The sequence below is a fragment of the Cyclopterus lumpus genome, chromosome 20 (assembly GCF_009769545.1).
Source record: "Cyclopterus lumpus isolate fCycLum1 chromosome 20, fCycLum1.pri, whole genome shotgun sequence".
Lineage (NCBI taxonomy): Eukaryota > Metazoa > Chordata > Actinopteri > Perciformes > Cyclopteridae > Cyclopterus > Cyclopterus lumpus.
In genome coordinates this window covers 9,436,819-9,459,272 of record NC_046985.1, presented here as the reverse complement: position 1 = coordinate 9,459,272, position 22,454 = coordinate 9,436,819, and the positions used below count along the sequence as shown (strand labels likewise).

The window sequence follows — 22,454 nt, the reverse complement described above, 5'->3', positions numbered from 1 at the left end:
TGTTTCTTATTCATCATCAACTATCCAATTCTATGTGGCTATCAAAATACAGACTTAAGATTGGAGTAATACACCCACCATTCCAGTGGTGCAGAACAGCTCAAATGTCAGACTTGTGCTGTTTGTCTTGGCTTTTACTGATAATTCAGAACGACACATTTAGTCAAACAAACTGGGCTACTTTAGAGGAGCAAAACTTCGACCTTGGCTTCAAATAACATCACGGAGAGCACTTCAACGTTCATGTTGATGACAGACTTGTAAAAAGTTAGTAGCTAAAGAACGGTGGCGGTTGATTTCATTAGCTTTGTGGGAACAGGCAGTTCACTTCCATGAACACTAATAGCAAAATATGGGTTGTTGATTTCCTCTTAAGAGCATAGTCAGATAAATGGATGCCCAAAAAAAAAATGTCTGGACAAGTTTGGTTTTTCATTCCAAGCAGGGAATGATACCAACTTCATATGCCTTTAAAGCATACCTCTCTTCCACCATATATATATATATATATATATATATACTATATATATATATATATATATATATATATATATATGTGTGCTGTACAGTCTGTTCAGTTGTAAATTAAGACCTGGTCAGCCTGCTGACCATTGATGGTGGTCCGGATCTCCCTGTAAGTACAGTGATGTCTGCCGCTATTCCTGGGTGGCCCTTGCAGTTGCTTTGAATGGTCCTGGTTGTATAAAGCCTGTACAGTAAACATACCTTCAGAAGATATCAGAGGTTTCATACTTCAGACTCCAGAGAAACGTTATGAAACTTGATCCCTCTTGATTCTCAACATGACATGTGTGTCTGATAAAGATTATATATGAACAGCATGGGGTCTGTCTTTGTATGACATCTGTCATTTTAATTATTCATCTTCAACTGTCTCGCCTTATTGCAGAACTCCTCTAGAAATTTAGCTGACATAAATTACTGGAAGAGAAATATGAACTGATGGCAATCGCACTCCTATAACTCCAACAAAGTGAAAATGTAATATGAAATGTGAAAATTGTAATATGCAATGCAATATACGTGCCTTTCCTGGCAGGGAAATATTGTGATATAAAGATTATATCAAGGCACCACTGCAACTCTGTTATCCTCAAATTCTTCCACAGATCTTTCAATCCCACATCCCTTTACAATGAGCACACACTGTGCTGAAATACATAGGACATCAATCAGCATGCCATGTTTGCAGGATAGGGTTTTAAATGATTAGATTTTTTCACACATCTTTTGACAGATATCACCTTCATTGAAACGGGGTTGAGAGAGTCAAGTAGTTTTGTGACTACATCCCTAGAGACAGACTGAAGCGTTGGGTACGATATAGCAATACTCAGTGGGGTTCGAATGGTCGGATCAGACTGGGTCGGGCTGGAGGGTGTGTCCATGATGTGTGTGTCTGTGGAAGCCGACGTCGCCTGTGTAACATTCAGACAACCACAGTTTAACTAACACGTGCCCAGGCAAACACACAGAAGCAATGTCGTCTTCTGTGTCTCCACAATACGTGTCAGAGACACAAAGTCAGATGGATCATGTATCTGGGAAAGCCTGTATTAAACATAGTCTGTGTCATGACATCTTTAAGTATTTAAATTATGACTTCAGTGTGTTTTTGTTTTTTATGAGACAGGACAACAATCTACATTTTTTCAGTTATTATATTTGCATGTAAAAAGAAGCACATAATATTAGAGTCAAAAGAATGGGGACTTGTGAACCAAAATATTTTTATTAATATAACAGCATTCCTTGTGTTCCTTTCACAACACTACAGCTTTGAACAGTGCATATCAATAAACGCCTAACATGGGTATGCTGCCTTCACAATGTGAAAATGCACGAGGCCTACAAAAAGAATCTGGATTCCACATGGAAGTGCAATAGCATGCTATATAGCAAACTAAAATAAATGGTCCATACTCCGATGTAATATTTTGACATTTTATCATACAGTTACATTAAAATGTCTATGAAATATCTGTGAAAAAAGTATATAATCTTTTTTCCGCCCATTCATTTGAGTTATAAAAATAATTTTCTCTGCCACACAATTCAAAATGTCCAGTGGTTTGCATAATAGTTTGATTGGATCAATGTCCCTGGTCTTCATCACTAGAGGCCTGTAAAAAAGGAAAGACAAAAACATCAGTCTCCTAGAAACTAAAATCAGACACATTTAACCGCTAATGAGAAAAATAACTTGGGCAATTACTATGAAACAGACATTTAATATTTTAGCATGCCATAGACAAACATGAGGTGGAAAATGAAGCCTGGTGCTGCCCAGTGTAGGCTCCAACTACCATATTTCCCAATAAGTTTTGGGAGAGCAGTGGACGGAGGGACTTAAACAGAAAGCTTTGAGTTTGGTTGCCATGGCAATCCTCTCTGATAGCCAAGCAGCAGCAGTCTGCTCTCAGATCTCCCTCCAGACTGGCACGCCGACACTGGGAACTGTGGGCACCTCCAGAGCCACAAGAAGGAGAACCGCAGACAACCTCAAACTAGACAGACGTTCTCCTTCTCCCAAATGTTGAGGCTGAGAGTTGACGCCGTCTGCTGCGTGTAAACTCAGAACCCGAGTGACTTAATGGAACTGGGCAACAGCATTCCTGTCTCCACACATGAGCGGCCTCCACCAATCACATCGCAGAGCCACTGTGCCCTCCATTTAGCCTGTGACTGTAATTGAACGGATCATAAATGAAGGTGGAGGCTTCCACAGTAAGTCACCCATTGGTAGTTATGTTGTGGCTCTACAAATGAGGTCATTGACAGACATTGAGGCTCTCCAAACTTAAAGACAACTGCTTACAATAACAAAATTGGTTTCTGGCGACTCAAATGATACAGCACATTCGGAGGGGAGTCTGTTTTCTCTGGGTTTCATGCTGGGAAGTCTTGAACTGGTTAAATTCTTACCTGAAAACACAGATCTCTTATTGGCGTCGCGTGTACCATCTGTGAAAAGATAAAGACAGAAAATGTGTCATGTAAGGTAAAGGTGGCATGAGGACAATGGAATAATTCCATATTTGGGGAAATATGTTTCTTACCTGTCTGCTAAGAGTTATATGACAAAAGCAATACAACTACTGTATCTTTCCATTAAATATGAAGCCTGGCTCTTTCCTGCTAACAAGGTTAACATGGGCACCGAGAAACTAGGATTACAACACATACAGAGGGAGTGATTTCATGCTCTCTTCAGGTAGACATTACTGAACTTTGCTGTTATATTAATGCTCTGAAAACCATGTGGAGAACCTTTAAATATCAACTAAGTCAGTTGCACAGATTTTGTTGTTGTTGATTTTCTTCATAACTGAGGCTAATTCGTAGCATAGCATTTCTCAGGTTTTTTTCCAGCAACATCACTGATGCTTCTGCAATAAGTGATTATCTGTAGATTAAAAAGACAAACTATCTTAAAAACACTGTGAATATGAAATTCTATAAGCAATCTCTACAGGTGTATAATGCAACATACTGTTATAGCTGCTTCCACTGTCTAGTGAATGTCTATGTTGAACTGACTAATGTGCTTATCCACAACTGTAAAGGACAATGGGGTCAGGAGTGGGAAAAGGGACAGACTTCTTTCATCTCCATTGTGGTATGTGTGGTTGCACCATTGTGGAGGTTTATAGAATAACAGGAAATAGCTATGGATTTCTGCCCCATTATTCAGCTCTTACCATACACTTGGCGCCAGCTCAGACACATCTGCCGTGACACTGGGAAGCCACTGCGCTAATGAAGTGAGCCCTACTCACACACTAGGTACAGACTAAAACACCCAGACCTAACCCCTTTATGGACAAACATGTTCACACTCTTGGCATTCTTTGTCACCCTCCTGCCAGAAGATATTAAGTAATTTGGATTAGATTTTCAGTAATTTGGAAAGCTCAGCCTTAAAGTTGGTAGAAAGTAGGAGATTTCAACTTCAGAGCTCTGTTTGTGGATTCTAATTTGAGTGTTCGGTTGTCACGATGCAATTCAACGGTATTATTTCATAGGTCAAAATGACCCCTGAGAAGACTGAAAAATCTGATTGAGGGGGGCAAAACAAGTTGAATATCTTACATTGAGACTAATCCCTCACATGTTTAAAACACACACTTTCACACGCACAAAGACAATTCCAGTCAAGGGTCCTCTGGGATCGCTCTCACGCCAGAAAGTGCTTTGTCACGTTTTGTGGCTGTTGAGTCTCTTTTTTCCCATCTCTCTCTCCCTGTGTCTCAGTGGCCTCTAATTCCATGTGTGGCTCATATCCTTTCTCAACATGCCATTACCAATGCCACGGCTTAGAGCAGGTCCTCAGAGGCTATTAGGAACATGTATTCATCTATTTTGCAAGATACACATTTGGCAACGACCCTCTGGAGGAACTTGTCAGAGGGGTTATATTTCCATGTGACAACCATTTGCCTGCTTGATCTTTTGTTTGAAGGGAATTCTTGTGTAATAACGTCAATGGAAGTTGTCTTTTTGAGTCCGACACGCACTTAATTTGCAGTTTGAGTAGCTGGTGCTCATGTTTTGTTTCTTAAGAAAATAGGACAGTTAATTGGAGAACATTTCTGATTTCATGGCATAGACAGTATATTTCTTTTGACTTGTTTGTTAACTTCAGAGCTCCCATTTTGGACTCAGTACTGGTGGGATCTAAATAAAGCAATGCGAGTACCATGAATGAATGAATTATCAATAGACTTAACTGTGGACTTTCATTGTCCCAAGAGGATAAGTCACTATGTTGTTGCTACTTTGTGATCTTTTACTAGGCCAAAAGTTATGTTTGTATTACCACAGTACTACAGTATGAGTAGATTGCCATTACATTCACTGAGCACATTCATGTTCCCCAGAAGATGAACCTTTAGCATTGTGGACTGTCTTTCCACTTCCAAGCTTTCCTGTTTTGCCATCCCTAGGAAAAAATATCAACTTTTGCATCTCATAATAATCAAATTAGAATTCCTGCCTCCCAGATGTATGCCTCCACCAATCAATCAAGTTGGAGTTTACATTCATGTCTGTCCAAAATGCCACCACTTAATAATGTTATCCTATTAAACATCTATGTTAAATTTCCATAATTATCATATTAATTCCTGTTATGGACTAAAACGTGATTTGTGAGGCCACAGGGACCTTTGACCAGCAAATTCTGTACGGAGGCCTAAAAAATATATTAATTAAGAATATTCATATGGGTTTTCTTGCAGTGCCACCATAAGGATAAATGTTACTCTAATTCCCTCTGTTAGGATGACTAAGAATAGCAAAATGTGTGGTTTATTCTGTCCAACGTTTTCGTCTTAAAACTACTTGTTCGGCAGGAATATTTAATGTTTACACAAGTTAGTTTTATTTAATCCAGCTGAAGTATAAATTCCGAGAAGAGGATCAGAGAAGCTTTACCATATATTAACCAATGTTAAGAGAGCATAAATGTGACATTTTGTTAGTGGACCTCTGTGGATTGAGACCTACAAGCCTCTGACATTCAGACCATACTGTAACAAACATTCATGTGATTTATGCACCAGAACATTCGAGGAGGTCTGATCTAATTCTCTCCTGTTCAAAGCCAGAGTAATATCCCAGCCAGACCACTACTGTGACTAGATTTATGACTTTAAAGAACTGTTCATGTCCATCAACTGGATCTTGATAGAGATATATTTCTTACGTGATGCCAGGAAAGGAAATTTCATATGACAACGTTTCGCCCTACGAAAACAGGATTTTACCCAACTGTGAAATATGGAAAATGTCATTTGTCAGCCCTTGTGCTCCATCTCAACATTCTACAAGTAAAACAAGCACATTAATCATCACTTTTTAATAGATCTACAGCCAGTTTAATGGATTAGCTAATCATTTTTGGTGAAGTGACATTACAGTAACGAAATGTGCCTCATGCCTTACAAAGAAAGAAAACTGTGAGAAGGTAAAAATATTAGAGGGGCAATTTGTCAAATTTCTGAACTGTGAATTCAACTGAGCAAACTCTCCGGCAAAGGGAACCCGAATGAGGAGATGATAAACAATCAAATGTGGGGTTTAAAATGGAGACAAAAGACAGATGAAAGAAAAAGGCAGGTCACTCACTCTTATCCTGTTCAGGAGGCTCCAGGATGTCACTGTCTGTGTCACTGGGAATATGCCAAGGCTGTCGGATGGCCTGTAACTGCTGGTAAAACTCATCCTGATGTGGAAAAATAGAGCAGAACCGAAATGATGGAAGACACTGATAACTCATACTGAGTCCGAGGCCAAAACTTTAATATGTAAATCGCCCTGTGCTACCACTAAAACACTTTTCAGTGCTACAATGAAATAACTCCAATCCTTTAAATGATTGCATAAGTGGTAGAAAGACCAGATCACAAGCATATACATCTTTTCTGCACGTCAGTACTTAAAAAGCTTCAGGATCCCGTAACTTTCTGAACAGGCCTCCTCGTCCATCTACATAGGACCAGGTGGCTTCAATAAAAGCAGGCTGGGTGCATGAGTTTTTTGGATAATCTCACGAGGTGTCAACTAGCATAACTGTCAAAGACTATACTGAGGGACTAAAGAATTCCTGCCCACCAATAATAAAGCATTCAAAAAGGTCTTGTATTTAACAGCGCCAGTGTTAAGTTGATCATGAAAGGAATATAAGAAGGAAATGCCATTGAAAGTTCTCATTTTATTTCCCACAATGAAATGCCATCCTACTGTATGGACCTCCATGATTCTTCATCAAAACCCACATGAAGCACATGTGTGCGTGTTTGTTGGTGAGAGCATGCACATGTGTGATATTGTGTGTTCTGGTGCGCTCAGTCATGATCTTTCTGTGTAAATAAAGGCTCTCATGTTTTACAGCAGCTTTACGTGGACATTGAGCCTATTTGACACTCAGCAAACATGAGTTCACTCTCATCATACAAAGAAATGACAATAACGTTGGAGGGATTTTTTAAGTCCATGACTTAAAGTTTATGACAATTTGACTCCATGTTTTATACACTGTGTGTGCACTTGATCTGTTTCATTGCTCGATAAATCTTACATGTGGGAAATAGCAAAAATATAATAGATAGAAATTGATGCCACACCATGAACACTTTATTTATTCCTTTAATTGACACAGGAAGATATCGTGTCAATTAAAGGAATAAATTGAGCTTTTGTGCAATATGCTGTCAAAGGGTAGATGAGAATATCAATACCACTCTAAATGTCTGTATATTAAATATAAAGCTACAGCCAGTAGACAGTTAGCTTAGCATGAAGCCTAATCAGGGGGAACAGCTAGCCTGGCTCCGTCCAATATATTATTATATATTTTTTTTTTTTAAACAGTAGAAAAAATGAGGTTTTATATGGGGATTATTTGCTGCACTGTTTTTTTGTCAAGGTACAGTCATGTACTCATGTCATTTTAACGCTTTTGTTTCAAGCAGGTAAAAATCAAACATATAATGTGATAATTTGTGAGCTTCAGAGGTTGCCTGATTTTGTTACCTTTTGAGTTTTTAAGCTAACCTTCTTCTGGCTGTTGTAGTAGACCATATGTAATGGCCCGATATTGGAGTAGTATCAATCTTCTCATGTGGGTTTAACTCTCTAAAAAAAATATGTGTTGGTTTCTTTTGTCTAAGTGAGAACCCCGTGTTGGAAATAATGAACTTTGTGAAGACAGTGCTGCCACAATTAAACTCCTCCTCATTGATTATTATACTGTATTAGGACACCTTGTTATGCAATATTGCATAGATGACAACTAAAAATAGGGTTTTTTGATGATAAAGGGATATATCTAAGTTTCTAGTCTTACCTCAGACAGATAGGCCCGCAGGCTGGCACCGAGGCTGTCTGTAGTGCTTAGTCCAGGAGGGGTGAGCAGCGGTCGGAGATGTGTGGGCTGACATGTTGGTGTCACAGGGCGGCTCCGCGACCTTCTGAAGGTCACCTCTTTATGAGCTCCAGGGTTAAAGGTGGAGCGTGTCAGTAAACTATTTGGGGTCAGAGGCCTGCTGGGCGTTCTGGGGGTTTGAGTCCTGCTCCCAGGGTTGCTGGGAGATTGAGTCCGACCCATGACCAGGGAGGTGGGCTTGGGGCTGAGCAGAGGGAGGCCCACACCGCAGGACTTGCCTGAGAGGCTGCCAGCTGGAGACTGGGGTCTAGAGAGCATGCTGGTGAGAGGAAGTGTGTCGGGTAGTGTTCTGTGGCGCAGAGGGGTGTGGAGGAGACTACTGTGCGGATTATTGGAGCTCCGAGTGGTCATCTTCCCTACTTCTGCCAGCTTGGCCAGGTCCTTCTCAACCTCTGGAGGGAAAAGGGGGGGAGAAAAATATGTATATGTATATTTAATTTAGAGTCAACAGATATAGTTATGATGTACTGAGTTCAATTTTATTTTTTCTCGCACATATTTACATGACAATAATAACAGACAGTTTTATGCTGTATGTATACAATGAGTGTAACACAAATCCCAGAAAAGTCTGCTAAATCAATAAACCGATAAAGTCAGACTTATTATTTTTACACATTCACAGGCTGTGCTATGAGGTTAGTGTGTGTCCTACAAGACTGATGATTCACAAACTTTACTGAGCATTAAAGTGGGCGAGACTGCTTGGTTTAATCCGTCTTCTGGGCAATGATGACAATATTTATAGGCCCTGTAAATTGTGGTGAATCCAGCTTCCTCTGTTAGAAAAGGTTCCAAGTTGATATACAGTAAGCATCGCTAGGTAAAAAAGAAAAGAAAACTTTCTTCCTGACAAAAATTTGTTTGCCTCATATAGTCTCAAAACAGGTCTGTTTATGAAAGAAGTGACGCTGCCAACTTCCGCGATCAACATCTGGGTCACTTTTTCCGTGTTTTATGCCTTTGTTAAAAATCTTGGCAATCAGGATTCAACAAACCAGTCTGGGAGTTATCATTTGAGAAGGATAATTTTAGGAATGACTCATAAGGAGCATGTTTTTCTGGAAAACTGAATATGTGTGACGTTAAAAACATATCAAAAGGAAGCGTGACAAGTATTTTTATAAACTTTGACTTCTTTATTTTTGAGCAAATGGTGCTTTTCTCCTCTACAAACAACATTTTCCACGGAAAAATGTGAAGCATATGCTCCTATTCACTGAAAAATATCCATGCAAAGTTGAAAACGTCTGCAATACTACTCTAAATTCAATTGAGACATTACTTAGTTGGTTGGAAATCTTTTCCAGACTGTTATGTACACAAACCTTATGGGATAAAAAACATGTAATTCTCTAACATGCATAATTGGTCTGATTGTATGAAGGTCAACCCTCATAGTGAGATACAATACAGAGCACATAGTGCTTAGTACCTTGCCCATGTGCTCAATACTCTGCATGTGTACAGTGTGTCTGTGTTGCTTTAACCCTATTGCGTTCTCCACATGTTACTTCTCTAAATGTTAGAAGCAAAACTAAAGATACAGGTTACAACTTGGCCTTTCTTGACCTCTGATTGAAAGTTCACTTTGTGGGGTGTTCGAGGCATGACATGAGCTGCAGTATGTAACACTACAAAGCATAGAGAAGCTTTGTTATTTGGTTGATAGTCTGCATGAACAGCTATGTGGCGACCATAAGACCTGCTGTGGGGGGCAAGTGCCTCTGGATGACAGTGAAATAACAATAATACTCAATACGGAAGAAATATTGATGGAAACGGAAGTTTCACATTGGACAAATTCCCAGTTCGAGCCCATAACCACCCACACCAAGTCTTCCACGACTGTTATCGTTATATTGTAAACAGGATATGTTCATTAGTAATCTTTTCCCATAAAATATTTTTTATCTCAAGTTATTTACCAGTATAATGATAAACACCACATGTTTTTGTTGGGAAAATCCGTAAAGGATTGCTCCGCTCGTGATTTTGTTGTAAACTAGTTATTTCCCCTGACTTCCTAGCATTAATGAGTAGCCTATTACAAGCAGCTTTATTTTGAAATTCTGTCCAGTGTTTAACACAGAGATACTACAAGCCATCTCACAGACACTGATATAATATGACGGCTCCAAGAGATCAAAGAAGTAGCATCAAACTCCATATGGTACAAACCTTTGATACGTTTTGAGTCAGTAAAAAAGACAGGAAAATGAAAGATGGGGGAGAGAAAGGAGAAGGAGAAATAGAAACACATTTAATCTATTAAAGTCTTTGATCATGCAGCAGAGAATACAGGGCCAGAGCACGCTATTCAACCATTCACTCAGAAGTCATGCACACTTTATCATGTACCTCTGAAGATAAACTAAAGTGCTAATGACATTTTGTTTGTCTGGAATTTATCTACAGGCTTAAAACAATACAATATACTGCCTGCCAGGATGAATTAAATACTAACCATTATCCTTGGATAAATGTACAAAAATAATAGAAATTCCTAATATAGTGCAACTAAGACTGGGTACTGAAACTAAATACTTGATTGTTAGCCTTGTTTACTTATATTGTAATCACTTATTTCTGGCTCTAAATCAGGAAACTTTTCTAACTTTTGAGAAAAAGTCTTTCTTTAATACATTTAGTAGTTTGGCATGTTTGGTAAAATGTAAAAAAAAGTGGTTAAGATAATGTTATATTCCCAAAACTAATGCATCATATTAGTAATGATATAGAACATATATAAACCTATATACCTGTCCCTAGATGAAACTGCTATCAAATTAAACTCAATTCAATAACAAATTTAGTGAACAGTAATTCATTTGGATATTAGGAGAGAAAAAAAAGGGCACATGAGCTTCACCATATCCCAAAAGGCAGACAAGGAGTGACCAAACAGCCACATAATTGGGTTGACAATATAAGATGAAAAGTGAGGGTCTGGCTCCAAACGTGGAAAGTATTAGCAGCTAATAAAGGCTTGAAAGAGCTGAATTAGTTTGTTGAACAGCTTCACTGAACTGCCTGGTGGGAGCCCGCGACCTGAATATTCACAAACTAGAAATGAATGCCATCTGAGGACCTCTGGGGAAAAACTGAGTTTGTTTTTAACACAAATATTTCTTTTAGTGCCTCCGAAGCACCAGCGTGTTTGTTTTGTTCGGAAGGCACGGAGGCAACCAGTAAATTCAGCGGCGATGTGCGGATGAGCTGAGGAGATGAGAGAGTTTGCTCCAACTGTAATGACAGTAATAGGTTCACTAAGTAGGAACAATATGCTTCAGATAAGTCTGGTATGTGAAGGCGCGTAAGAGCTCTTTACGATGACGCTGTCAGAGTGGGAGGACATGCATAAACAAACAAGTGGGCGACACATGATGGTAAATGGCCTCCACTCCAGGCTTTTCATCTGCTTCACAAGTGGATACACACTTAATGATCATGACAACAAAAGCGGTCTCTGAGTCACCGGGACGTCACACATGTCAAAGCTGAGCCTCGATCTACGTTAGGAATAATGATTTCCAAAACGCCACAAAAATTCAATTTTTGTCTGAACAAATCAGTCTCCGGCACAGTTGAGCGTCGATCCCTTCTGAATGACTCCGCAGAGCTGGAGTTATTGATTGAACCTGTCAAAGCTGGGGTTGAGGTAAATTCCTGGCACGTGTAAATTATTTTCATAATTTTTTCTCCATTTGGTCTTGAAACATTTTCGCAGGAAGATCAGTTTCTAATTAGCCAAAAATAGTACATTCTTTAGCTGGATTCTCTTCCTCCCACTACTCAAGAGCTCTCAACACCCCTTTCTATTTCATAAGTCTCTGCTGTTCAAAGTGTGCGTGGGAGTGTGTGTGTGTGTGTGTGTGTGTGTGTGTGTGTGTGTGTGTGTGTGTTTGTAAATATTTGAAGCTATGTACTCCAAAAGAAAGTATTTGATCGGACTTTTCCATACTATTCATCATTAAAGCCACTAATAAATACACAGACAGACTTATATAGGCATAAAGGCACAGCACACAAACATGCACACCACACAGAAGTGCCTACCGGCGAGCTGTTTGCCCATGTTCTCCAGCTCTTTAGAAAAGAGGGAGTCACCCAGTAGCGGCCCCGTCTGCCCGACAGAGCTCCCACCTCTCGCAGCCTTCAGATCAGCCTCCCAGACAGCCTGACGCTAGTTAGTTAGGAGAACAGAAAAGAGAGAAAGTCACATTAGAAGAAAGACCCTTCAATTAACTCCTTATATAATTTTCAGCTATTGCTGGAAATATCTGAGCCATATCTTCTGGAAAAAAAGGGGCAATTATTATTTTATAGGCTTTAGAAAAACACAAGAAACCACAGCAAGTGCAGATGAAAGTGTAGAGAGCATGCAGTGCTCTCTGTTTAGTGAATGCGGGTCGCTAGACTGTTAGTAGTGGCTCAGGACATTTTTATATAACTATCAGTAAATCTATAGGAGCTTGTATGCACACTAGTCTGTTGGCAAAGAGTCTGACAGCAGCACATCTTGCACCAGCAGTTAAAGAACAATAAATCAGCCATGTTGGATGGTTCCCTGAGAGCACATGATATTACTATTATACAAATAAAGAAAACAGATCATATTCCAAAGCATATGAAAGAAAATAAATGGTACGAAAGGCAGATTGGATAACCTATAGGGGCTGGTTTGGGCCTTTTCTGGCCCAGTGTATGATTTGACAGACTCAGGTTGCCAAGGCCTTGATGGGACACAAGTGGCCAGACGAGCCGTTAAGCCAATGGACCAAGTGCCCATGAGCTTCAAGCACAGGTGAGAAATATAATCTGTCAGCCATAGTTCCACCTCCCGTTAAGTTTGGTTTACACAAGATATAACCAATTTTTTTTTTACAGCCGATGCCAGCACTTACGTCATTCGATGTGCTAAGCACTTAATGAGAGACAGAGTTGACTTGACAAAGTGCTGACACAGAGCAAGGCTCTCTGAGATCTGGTGATAAAGAATACACAGTCCTCCAAAAGCATTTAAAGACAAACCTGGGATACAGCAGGCTACTCATTTTCTGATTTTCACGAGTCAAAGTAGATCTAAAAGTCTGTTTCCAGAGAGGAGGTAGCGTGAAAATAAGAGTAGTTGCGATCCTTTGATAAATGACAGAACATGATTCTCAGGGTCTATGGCATTGATCTTTGTGCCTGTCAGATATATTCTGTGGCAGCAGAACCACAGCACCACAAGCCAATCCTTAATTACAGCCCTCATAAAGAAGCAAGGCCGGTTGAACATTACAACTGAATCCCCTCCCCGACTTTATTCCTTACTCTTTGGTGGTATCCCCCCCAAATCCAACAGCATGACATCATCTTGTCTTTCTCCCTCTGGCTCTTCTCAGCTCTGGCAAACAAGGCCACCAACAGTTTTCTAGTTTAAGTTTCCCCCAAGTTTATAATCGTTATTATACTGTAGGTCGTTATATTATAATTCTTTTGGTTCATTTCACTTTGGTTTCATCAAACGCTCTCTTATAAAAGCCCAGTCTTCAGGAGAGCAGCCGACATATGGAGATTTACTCTTATCAGCAATGTCCACAGTTTAACATTTGCATTTCTCCTGCCCTAAAACTCGTCTGTCCACCACAGGAAAGACTGTTCAGTAATCCTGGAGGCTACGTTTGGTGGTACTGTACAGTCCCACGGCAGAGCAAACAAACAGGATACACCGAGTCTGCAAGCAATTCACCTCTCGGGATAACATCAGTAGATAAACAGATATTACAATCAAAACATGACTGTAGAGACCTCAGGTTTGGTGAAGGCATACATATTTACAAAGTCACCTGGAGGACGTCAACATGTTCAGCTTACCGGAATAGTGCATATTAAAAAAAATCCTGTAGAGCACAGCGAGGCTCTAGAATACATGGATAGACCCAACAAACAAAACTACAATGGACTTGATGACACGCTGAGGCCACACAATGACGTGATGAGAAGCGATTTCCCTTCATCATACTTTAAAGCAGCATTGTCCCTATCAGCAGCAATGTATGACATGAGCGCAAATGAGTCACATTTCCCCCTTTGTTTGGAGGCCTCGGGTGGATGCTTTAATCCACACAGACAAAGAGCTGAGAAGGAATGCCTTTTCATCTCCAAAATAAAGTGCAGCAATGACTTATTAGTATATTAATGTCAGTGGCGCAAACCCCAAAACGTTGTATAATGTCCCTCCCAGCATGACAAAACTAAAAAGACCTAAAAGAGAAAAGGGGGAAACTCTCTGGAGATGCTTCTGCCCGCTAACAAACAAGGATCTCGTTTCTAGCTAAATTGATTCCATGTTGAGCGAAAAACAAGACATAAAGAAAGGAACGATGGAAGTCTGGAGTTAAATATTTCATAGCCTGCATGTGTGCAGCTATACGTGTGTGGTCAGCAGCAATAATCACCACAATCTGGGGTTTGGTTCAACGTTGCCCTCTGCACAACAAGAGCCGTTGGGGATGTGTGCATGCAGTCTCAGACCTCAAGCATGAGTTGAGCCTACTGCTGGCTCTGCAAAGCACAAGTGATGGGCTCTCTTGTTGTGGTCAGGCAGAGTATTATTTGCAGCAGCCATCTTACCAATAGGCTTTGCCTTTTAGAAGGGCGAGCTTTAACTTTTGGTAGCGCCCAATGCTAAAGCGCCTCCTCTAGCAGTGAAGAAGATTGAAACAGAATGAAACATACGCATGAAACTGCACTTTTAAGAATTCTGGAAGAACGCCACTTTAGCTTTGCAAAGCCAGACTGCATCTCATGAGCAGAGTTCATGCTCCACGATGTAGCCCAGCAAGTACTGCTTTTATCAAATAAAGTGTGGAATGAGTTGATGTCTCAGTGGAAAAGACAACGTCCTGGCAGATGAGAGCATGTCAGCATAAGGATTCGATTTGCACACGCGTGAGGTCGAGAACATCGAGTATCGCAGCACTGCTTTGCTTTTATCCCAACCAAAACAACACCGCTTTTGATTATACTGAATACAACCCTTCCAACCATATTGCTTAATAGCAAATTAGCATAAACCCCTGGTGTGAAGTCATTTTTCCGTTTAAAACATGTTTATGCATATGGTATATGAGGAGTAACAATCAACTCTTAATAAGTTCCTGTTGTTTTGGCAGCACAATCCCCGAATAGTTAATGGACTGTATACAGGGCTCGCAGGCTCCTCGGCCGGAGCTCGCACAGCCAAAAGCCAACAGGATATTGACAATAACACAGTTAGACTTTCATTCAAGCATTACAAAGACAGGTTATATGACGTACTGTCTATCCCTCAGTCCAAGAAGAACAGCCAAAGGAAAATAAATGTCAGGCCAATAAGAGTGCAGATGGGTGAAAAGTAGTGCCGGGCAAATGGCTGATAACTCATAATAAAAATGTGAGTGTACAATAGCAGCTAGATTTGAATTATGATCTTGAATGACATAAGCATAAGCTGTATAGCTTATATAGTTCTGAGACCGAACAATCTGTTGCCAACCAAAAGCTTTAGTTGCTATATTTGGCAAAACCTACAAAATAAATCTAAATATGAGTGAACCATTAATACACTCAGTGAGATGTAAATGGCATTTTGACAAACATTTGTAAATATACTATTGCTCCATGCTTTTCCGATAATGCTTGGCCTCTGGAACACAAGCTTTAGGCTGAGGTTTAATTTATTTTAGGTTGAAATTAAAAAAATAAAATTGTAGATGATAAGAAGTCCAACACAACTTGAAATGTCTTACGGTAATAAATAAATTAAAAAAGGAAATGTTATACTGAAAAGTAACCTGAACTCACTTTCTAACAATAACTCAGGACACAGAATTTGACGAATGGAGAAAAAACACCAATTAGGAAAATCTGGAAATCCTAAACAAACCTTTATAGGAATCAAACTAAACTACAGCTATGCGCTAAAATCACATAGATTTGCACAGATGATAACCATGAATGCATAACTGTGGAGGTGTGGAGAGGAGACTGGTGCCAAGTATAAAAAGCCATTCAGTGCATCGGCTGAAACTCTGCCAATATTCCACTGGTAACAAAAATAAACAATGGTTCTGCCTTGTATCACACACATGGCATTGCATTACACTAATTATCGTATTTCTACCATACAAATGAACAGTTTCCCCTGGCAAATTTTATGATGGTAACACCCATACAACTCTACACAAGCTAAATTTGATTAAAACATATCACTTAACACTTACAAAGGAAACTATAGAGGGATTGCTTGGAGAATTTGCTGTGGCGATTGCTTTAGGAAAGTATTTGTCTTTATGAGGCAATTATCACCTAAAGAAGCTGGCAGAGGCAGGGGGCCCGCGGACTAATAATGATAACCATTAACAGTGTTTACTTTCCAAAATCACCAACCTTTAACTGCCCAAACCAGGGCAATGTCCAATGCACGGCGTACTTAATTTAACGACATGAAATGTGCTAAATAATAAATTTGACTTGAGAAATTGATTAATAACCAGGGCAACATGTGAAGATACAATTGGACACAGTTCTACCAATCAAGGGACACATGCAGGGTTGTAATAAATACGTTGATTAAAAAAAAAGAAAGAAAACACAGCTACTACAGCTAGAGGTTGAGTTAGTCCTCAAACTGTATGACTTCAACTATTGTATTTTTTCCAAATAAGCTCATAAAAGCATGACTTTTTTTCCATACTGTTTAGTGATTGCGCGCCACAAGCCCCTGAAGGGACAGTTAAACTAACAAGCTATTACAAATTGCATGTGCCTTTCAAAGACAGCCAAACATAAGCAATTAAACAGAAAATAGTTACACATTAGCTACAGTAGATGACAGGAGACGTTTGCGCTTGCGGTTTCCATATGGGATACATTAGTACCCTATTCTTAAGAGTGCCAGACAGGGCTTAACCTATGGAGATGTGGTGTTGGGTCCCTTGGCGTAGGCAGCTGCAAAATAGTGGCTCAGTGTAGATGTGAAGATCAGTGGTAGAGAGGACGTCACATTTAGCGAGAAGCTACATGAATCAGCTGAAGTCACTGAGCTCGACGATAAAATTGACACCGTCTATCACCTGGCCATTTGGCAATTTTATGTCATAACGTGCACAATTTCTCTATTTTCTGGATAGCGGCTGGTGTATTTGGCCATCCATCAGACTCTTGACTGCAGACTTTGATTCAACAGGTCCTTCAGTCTCTAAAAGTCTGCTGCCAGTTAGTCTGGAGACTCTCTGCATCTGCTCCACACACGGAGTAATGCCTCGGCTCCAAACTTCTTTCTTTAAAACATGCCGTAAAATGCCTTGTCTAACACTTAGATTGGGCAATTATAAAAAAAGAAGAAAAAAGAAAAGGTATCGGCATTTTGGGGCGGTAATTATACAAAAAGGTACCGCCGTCTTAGCTGACCGCTTTATTAACAGCATGTGAGAGTCTGCATGTGTCTGAGTCTGGCATGTACCACATTAGGCCTCTATTGATTTCTTCCCTGAAGCATGTGAGGTTATCACGCAAGCATGCTATTGAACAAAACTCTGTGTACTCCTGTAACCCATAAATATTTGGACCTATTGTATAAAACCTCTAAATCAGCCTCAATTGTTGTCGCGCAACTAGATATTCTTTTCATTGATTCCTTTCAGATTGCACACAATTGTCCTGAGAGGGAAGCAAAGTGATATAGGGAGATTTCTATCACTTAATCAGCGTGATCAATTGTTGTGTAAGATGAAATGCCGGCATAAAGACGGATCCATTTTGTCCTATTAACGAGAGGCTAGAGGTGGTTTTTCGCTCGCTCTCGCACAATAGAAGCCAAGGAGGAGAGAGTGACGTGGTAATTGATGGCTGTAAAGTGATCTTAATTGTTTGGTGATGGATGTAGGGAGGACACTTACAGAGCCTGACACTTGAGACAAGGCCTCGCATTCCTGCAACCGTCCCGCCACTGTGTCCACCCCGGGCAATGGAGCTGCTCCAGACATCGCACACAAAACAGCAAACGAAAAAAGAAAGGGCACAGTGTGAGACCACAATGATGTCAAAAAAATTACTTTGGATTTGAACTGTTATGCAACTTACATGAGATGTCAGGTACGGCTTGTTCAGATATACGAGACCTGTGCTCCTCTTCAGATCTGCCGTCTGATAGACTGTCGCCCTGCAACCTGGAGACAATACGTTACACATTTACACTACTGTACTGTACACATCGGCAGCCAAATGGGTTTAAATCATCTCTGAAATTAGCCACAACATTGCAATTAATGTTTGAAAACTGAATGTCAGATCACACAAAGACAAGTAAGTCTCTAATCGGTCTGACGTAATGAGACAGAGAGGAAGTGTTTGGTGAATGAACTAAATCTGGGATTCACCATGAAAAGAAGAACACATGGGTCAGTTTGGGGCCACAAATCCTATCTCTGCATCGCAGCTTCTCATCCTGCTGAAAATCATTCTGAAACACCACAGACATGTGGTGCATGGATTAAACTATACTCAGCCCACTTGTTTCACAACTTACTTACTTACCATAACTGAAAAACTGGCGCACGGATTCTGGTTGTCCTTAAATCATCCAGTTACTGGTCATTGTCATGATGTGTTCCAAGCCCCTATACTGCAGCTTTTATTTCCAAAGATATCTGTTTGAACTGCAATGGAAGCGGGTCTGAGAGATTTGTCTCCTTAAGATACTAAAAGATTTAAGTTTCCCGGAGATAGGAAAGTTTACTGTGGGTGAAAGACAAACAATGACTGGAATACCTTCGCAGCAGGAAGATACATGTAAACATGCTGCGCGTGGCTTTTCACTGCTTCCATTATTCTAGCACACTCGAACATCCGCAATGAATTAAACACAATGTTCCATTCAAAGCATATTTTAACGACTGAAATATATAAATCATGCTGTATTTACACACTATTTTAGCTCAAATACTTTAACTGCATGCTATTTCCATGTCATTGTGGGCCACCATTAGCTAAAGACAAAGGATTGCAATCCTTGTGCTTTAATGGCTGCATTCCGTCACAGCTGCAGGGCCATTTGGTTTCTACGTCTTCGATGAGGTTATAAAGCAGAGCAGAGCTTTTTAAACTGTATTCTATTTCTTTATACATCCTTACCCCTGTCTCTCCCTCTCTTTAATGGCCTTTATAAGACCATTAAAAAAAAGTACCCAAGATGACTATCACAAGGCCTTTCCATTCTCCGAACAAAAGCTGCAACTACCATTCCCTTAGTGCATTCCTGATGTGAAAGCAATTAATTCAATGAGAACTACAAGCCCAAAGGAGGTTTGTGGATGTCCTTGGGCCGCACCACCAGCTTTGCCGAACTGTGCCCGAGATCTGTGATGCGTTTGCACACAGGGTTTTGTGGCATTAAAAGAACTGATCGGGGCGAGTGAAATGCTGATGTGACCACACCTATAGCCAGAGGAACAGGGACATGACAGGGACATGCCCGCAACACACAGGCCACACAGCACTTTACACTTTAGCAGAGAGGCCAGAGGAAGCAGTGTGTTTCCTGACCTGACACACAGGCTGACTGGATTGTTTGGTGGCTGGAGAGCAAAGGAAACAGACTGAGAAGGGGTCTAAAGGATGGGAAACATTTTAGCTTGGGGAACGAGCTAAAAAAGAGTGTGGAGCAAAGTGCTTAGATCAATATAAAACAAAGGTAATATCCAGACTATTTCATTTGCGTCTGTATCATGTTATTGTGTAATTTACTTCTTATGTCCTCGGCCCGTACCATTACAGGTGGATCTTGAACACAGTAACTAACAGGAGTGCTGCTGAAACAGAGTCTTCACCTTCACGCTGTGGGTGTGAAAGTAACCATCACCTCCACTTGGCACTGGGTGGTACATGGAGAAGCCAAGTGGCTCAGTCTCGTTTTGACCGCATAGACAACTAAAGGGAGCAAATACACTGAAAATGCTTTTGAACAAAAGTGTAATGCACATAATGCTGGACCTCACTGACCCATAAGAGTGGAATTCTAATTTGTTTGCCTGAGTGGTGACGGGTATGTGAGGAATGCTTGTCCAACTTGGACGAGTGTTGGTTCACAGACACAGGGCCTAGCAGCTCTCTACTATCATTAGGATAGTTTGATACTATCGGAAAGAATCCACTCAAATCTTCATCTTAATTTTAGACTAAAACAACTGTAGGTTTAAAACTTCAGCAAGGTCACATGTGTTCAGTAGGCCTGTCTGCAGGTGTGAAACTCAAGGGCACTAACTGTGTCACATATGGTAGTGCTCTGAGGAGTCAGTTTAAAGGTCGGCCCCCTTATTGAGGCACGTTGGAAAGGTGTTTCTGGTAATCCCATCAAGACAGAGTGCTAATGCACACCACATTAAGTCTCTGCTAGGACTGTCCTTCTCCTTGACCTCTGCTTCCACTATCTGTTCACAGAGGTCTTTGCTTGCAAGGGCACGCATGCACATGCTTCATGTGTGGATTCATGAATACGTGCGATACTCTTGCAACACTCCTGATTTCAGAATTCCGTGCGTCTCCAGAATAGCACAAAAGTCATACCATGCGTGCAACACTTTTCCAGCTTAGTGATCTGTTTATGGCCCTTACACTCACCAAATATGACTGTGAAAGACCACGATTCGTACGCCAATAAAACGTGGGGAGTATTTTGTGGTCAGGTTATAGAGGACGAAGTAAGAAATTGGACTGAACCAAAAGGAGGGAGAAAGACAGAGAAGGAGAACAGATGTCGGGAAAAAAAAAAAATGAGCGCACGCGCCAAGAACGACTCCAGATACAGATGCTGCTTTGCTCTGCCGCTGATCCGACCCAGGGACTCAACGATAAGCCAAAGACATAAACTGTTTGCTTAAAAATACCAAGTCAATAAACATCCAGCAAAAAAAATCCACTGATACCATTCATCCTCCTGCAGAGGCTTTGAGAACATCCTGACAGCAGCCGGTGCGTGGAGCGAAACTGATAAGAAGCGTGAATGAAAGAAGAGCAGGAAACACACAAATGCCAAACCCCAAACAGAGGAGGCCGTGCAGGCAGATGGGTGCCTGGCGTCTCATCGAACAGATACCCGTTTATCTTCGACTGGAATCAAGGAAGACTCCTGCCCACACCTGCCTGTTGTATCGCACCCAACACTCAGAAATGTGAGCGCTACACTGATGCTGTGGTTCAGGGGGGTGAGCAGGAAATGTGTCAGAGGAGAGAAAACTGTTATAAAGACAGAGAGGGTGATAATGGAGACGATTATCAGTGCTCGGGCTGATTTGTGAAAACAAGAAACACCGGAATGCACTTCAGATATGATATTATTCTCTCCTCTGAATGTTGAGGTATGCTGCCTCTGAGACAGATGCAGGGAGAGTGGGTGGGGGAGCAGAGGGTACGGCCCAAGGAGGAGCCATGATCCTGACTAAGACCAGGTATAGATACGAGGGGGATAATCAAATCTATTAAACTTATAACCACAACCTTACTAGAGCTAAAATGTATTTGCATGCATATCATTTAGAGCCTCAGAGAGATAGTTTGACATGTTTGTGCGCTATGATTAGATAAGCCTGGTGGTGTATACACCGGACAGACGTTAGAGTGCTATACATCTATTCATCTAACTCCTGGCAAGAAAGAAGATTCCAAAAATGTTGAACTAATCCTTTAAACCCCTTTACGAACAGACTCCACAGAGCTGTGCTGACTCAAAAAACACGATCTCTCTCCAGAGCACCAGATAAGAGAAGGTGAAAACATTTACCTGGCACACCGTGAGCAGATGTTGAGAGTGACTTTGGCCTGTGGTTCAGGATGATAGGAGCTGCGTCCCTGGCTGAACTTACTGCCAGATGGAGCCAAGCCCGTCACACCCTCCATCCGCAGGTCATCCAGGTCCTCTGAGAGGGGAGGGAGCCAAAGAGACACCGGGAAGGACGGAGGAAGGAAAGGAAGAGAAAACAAGGGAGAGAAAGGACGGCCATTAATCATACTTTGGTCTCTCTCGTGTCGATATGATGCCCGGCGATGGCGGTCTGCTTCGAGTCAAAGGAGCAAGCACATAACAGTAAATAACCATCTGCTGCGCTCGCTCACACACGTTGCACACGCGTACAAGAAAAAAGGGAAAAGCTACACGACAACACCAAACGCTTTGTTATAAGAAGTGACGCGGAAGAGTCAACGACACACCACGTCACGGCGTCAAAGGAGCAGGAAGGGTACACGTTAGTAAGCTGAAGACCAAAAGGACTATGAAGTCAGAGCGGATAAATGAGCGGTAAGTCGGAGATGGAGAGTTGGGTTTTGTCTGATCTCTCCCTGTGTTCTCCAAACACACACACACACACACACACACACACACACACACACACACACACACACACACAATCACTCACTCACTCACTCACTCACTCACTCACTCACTCACTCTCTGTGTCTG

At 41.0% G+C, this 22,454-nt stretch overlaps 1 protein-coding gene across 1 annotated transcript in view; it reads right to left on the bottom strand.

The window, feature by feature from the left end:
• Positions 1 to 1,812: 1,812 nt before the first annotated feature.
• Positions 1,813 to 22,454, bottom strand: part of c20h8orf34 (chromosome 20 C8orf34 homolog) — a 49,964-nt gene continuing 29,322 nt past the window's right edge. Inside the window, exons 8-15 of the mRNA XM_034560379.1 lie at positions 21,777 to 21,912; positions 18,083 to 18,168; positions 17,899 to 17,972; positions 12,029 to 12,155; positions 7,871 to 8,361; positions 6,151 to 6,247; positions 2,947 to 2,985; positions 1,813 to 2,144 (exon numbers count right to left, since the gene is read on the bottom strand). Of these exons, the coding sequence (XP_034416270.1) occupies positions 2,137 to 2,144; positions 2,947 to 2,985; positions 6,151 to 6,247; positions 7,871 to 8,361; positions 12,029 to 12,155; positions 17,899 to 17,972; positions 18,083 to 18,168; positions 21,777 to 21,912 (1,058 nt within the window). The 3' untranslated portion in view covers positions 1,813 to 2,136. The remainder of the gene's footprint in view (positions 2,145 to 2,946; positions 2,986 to 6,150; positions 6,248 to 7,870; positions 8,362 to 12,028; positions 12,156 to 17,898; positions 17,973 to 18,082; positions 18,169 to 21,776; positions 21,913 to 22,454) is intronic.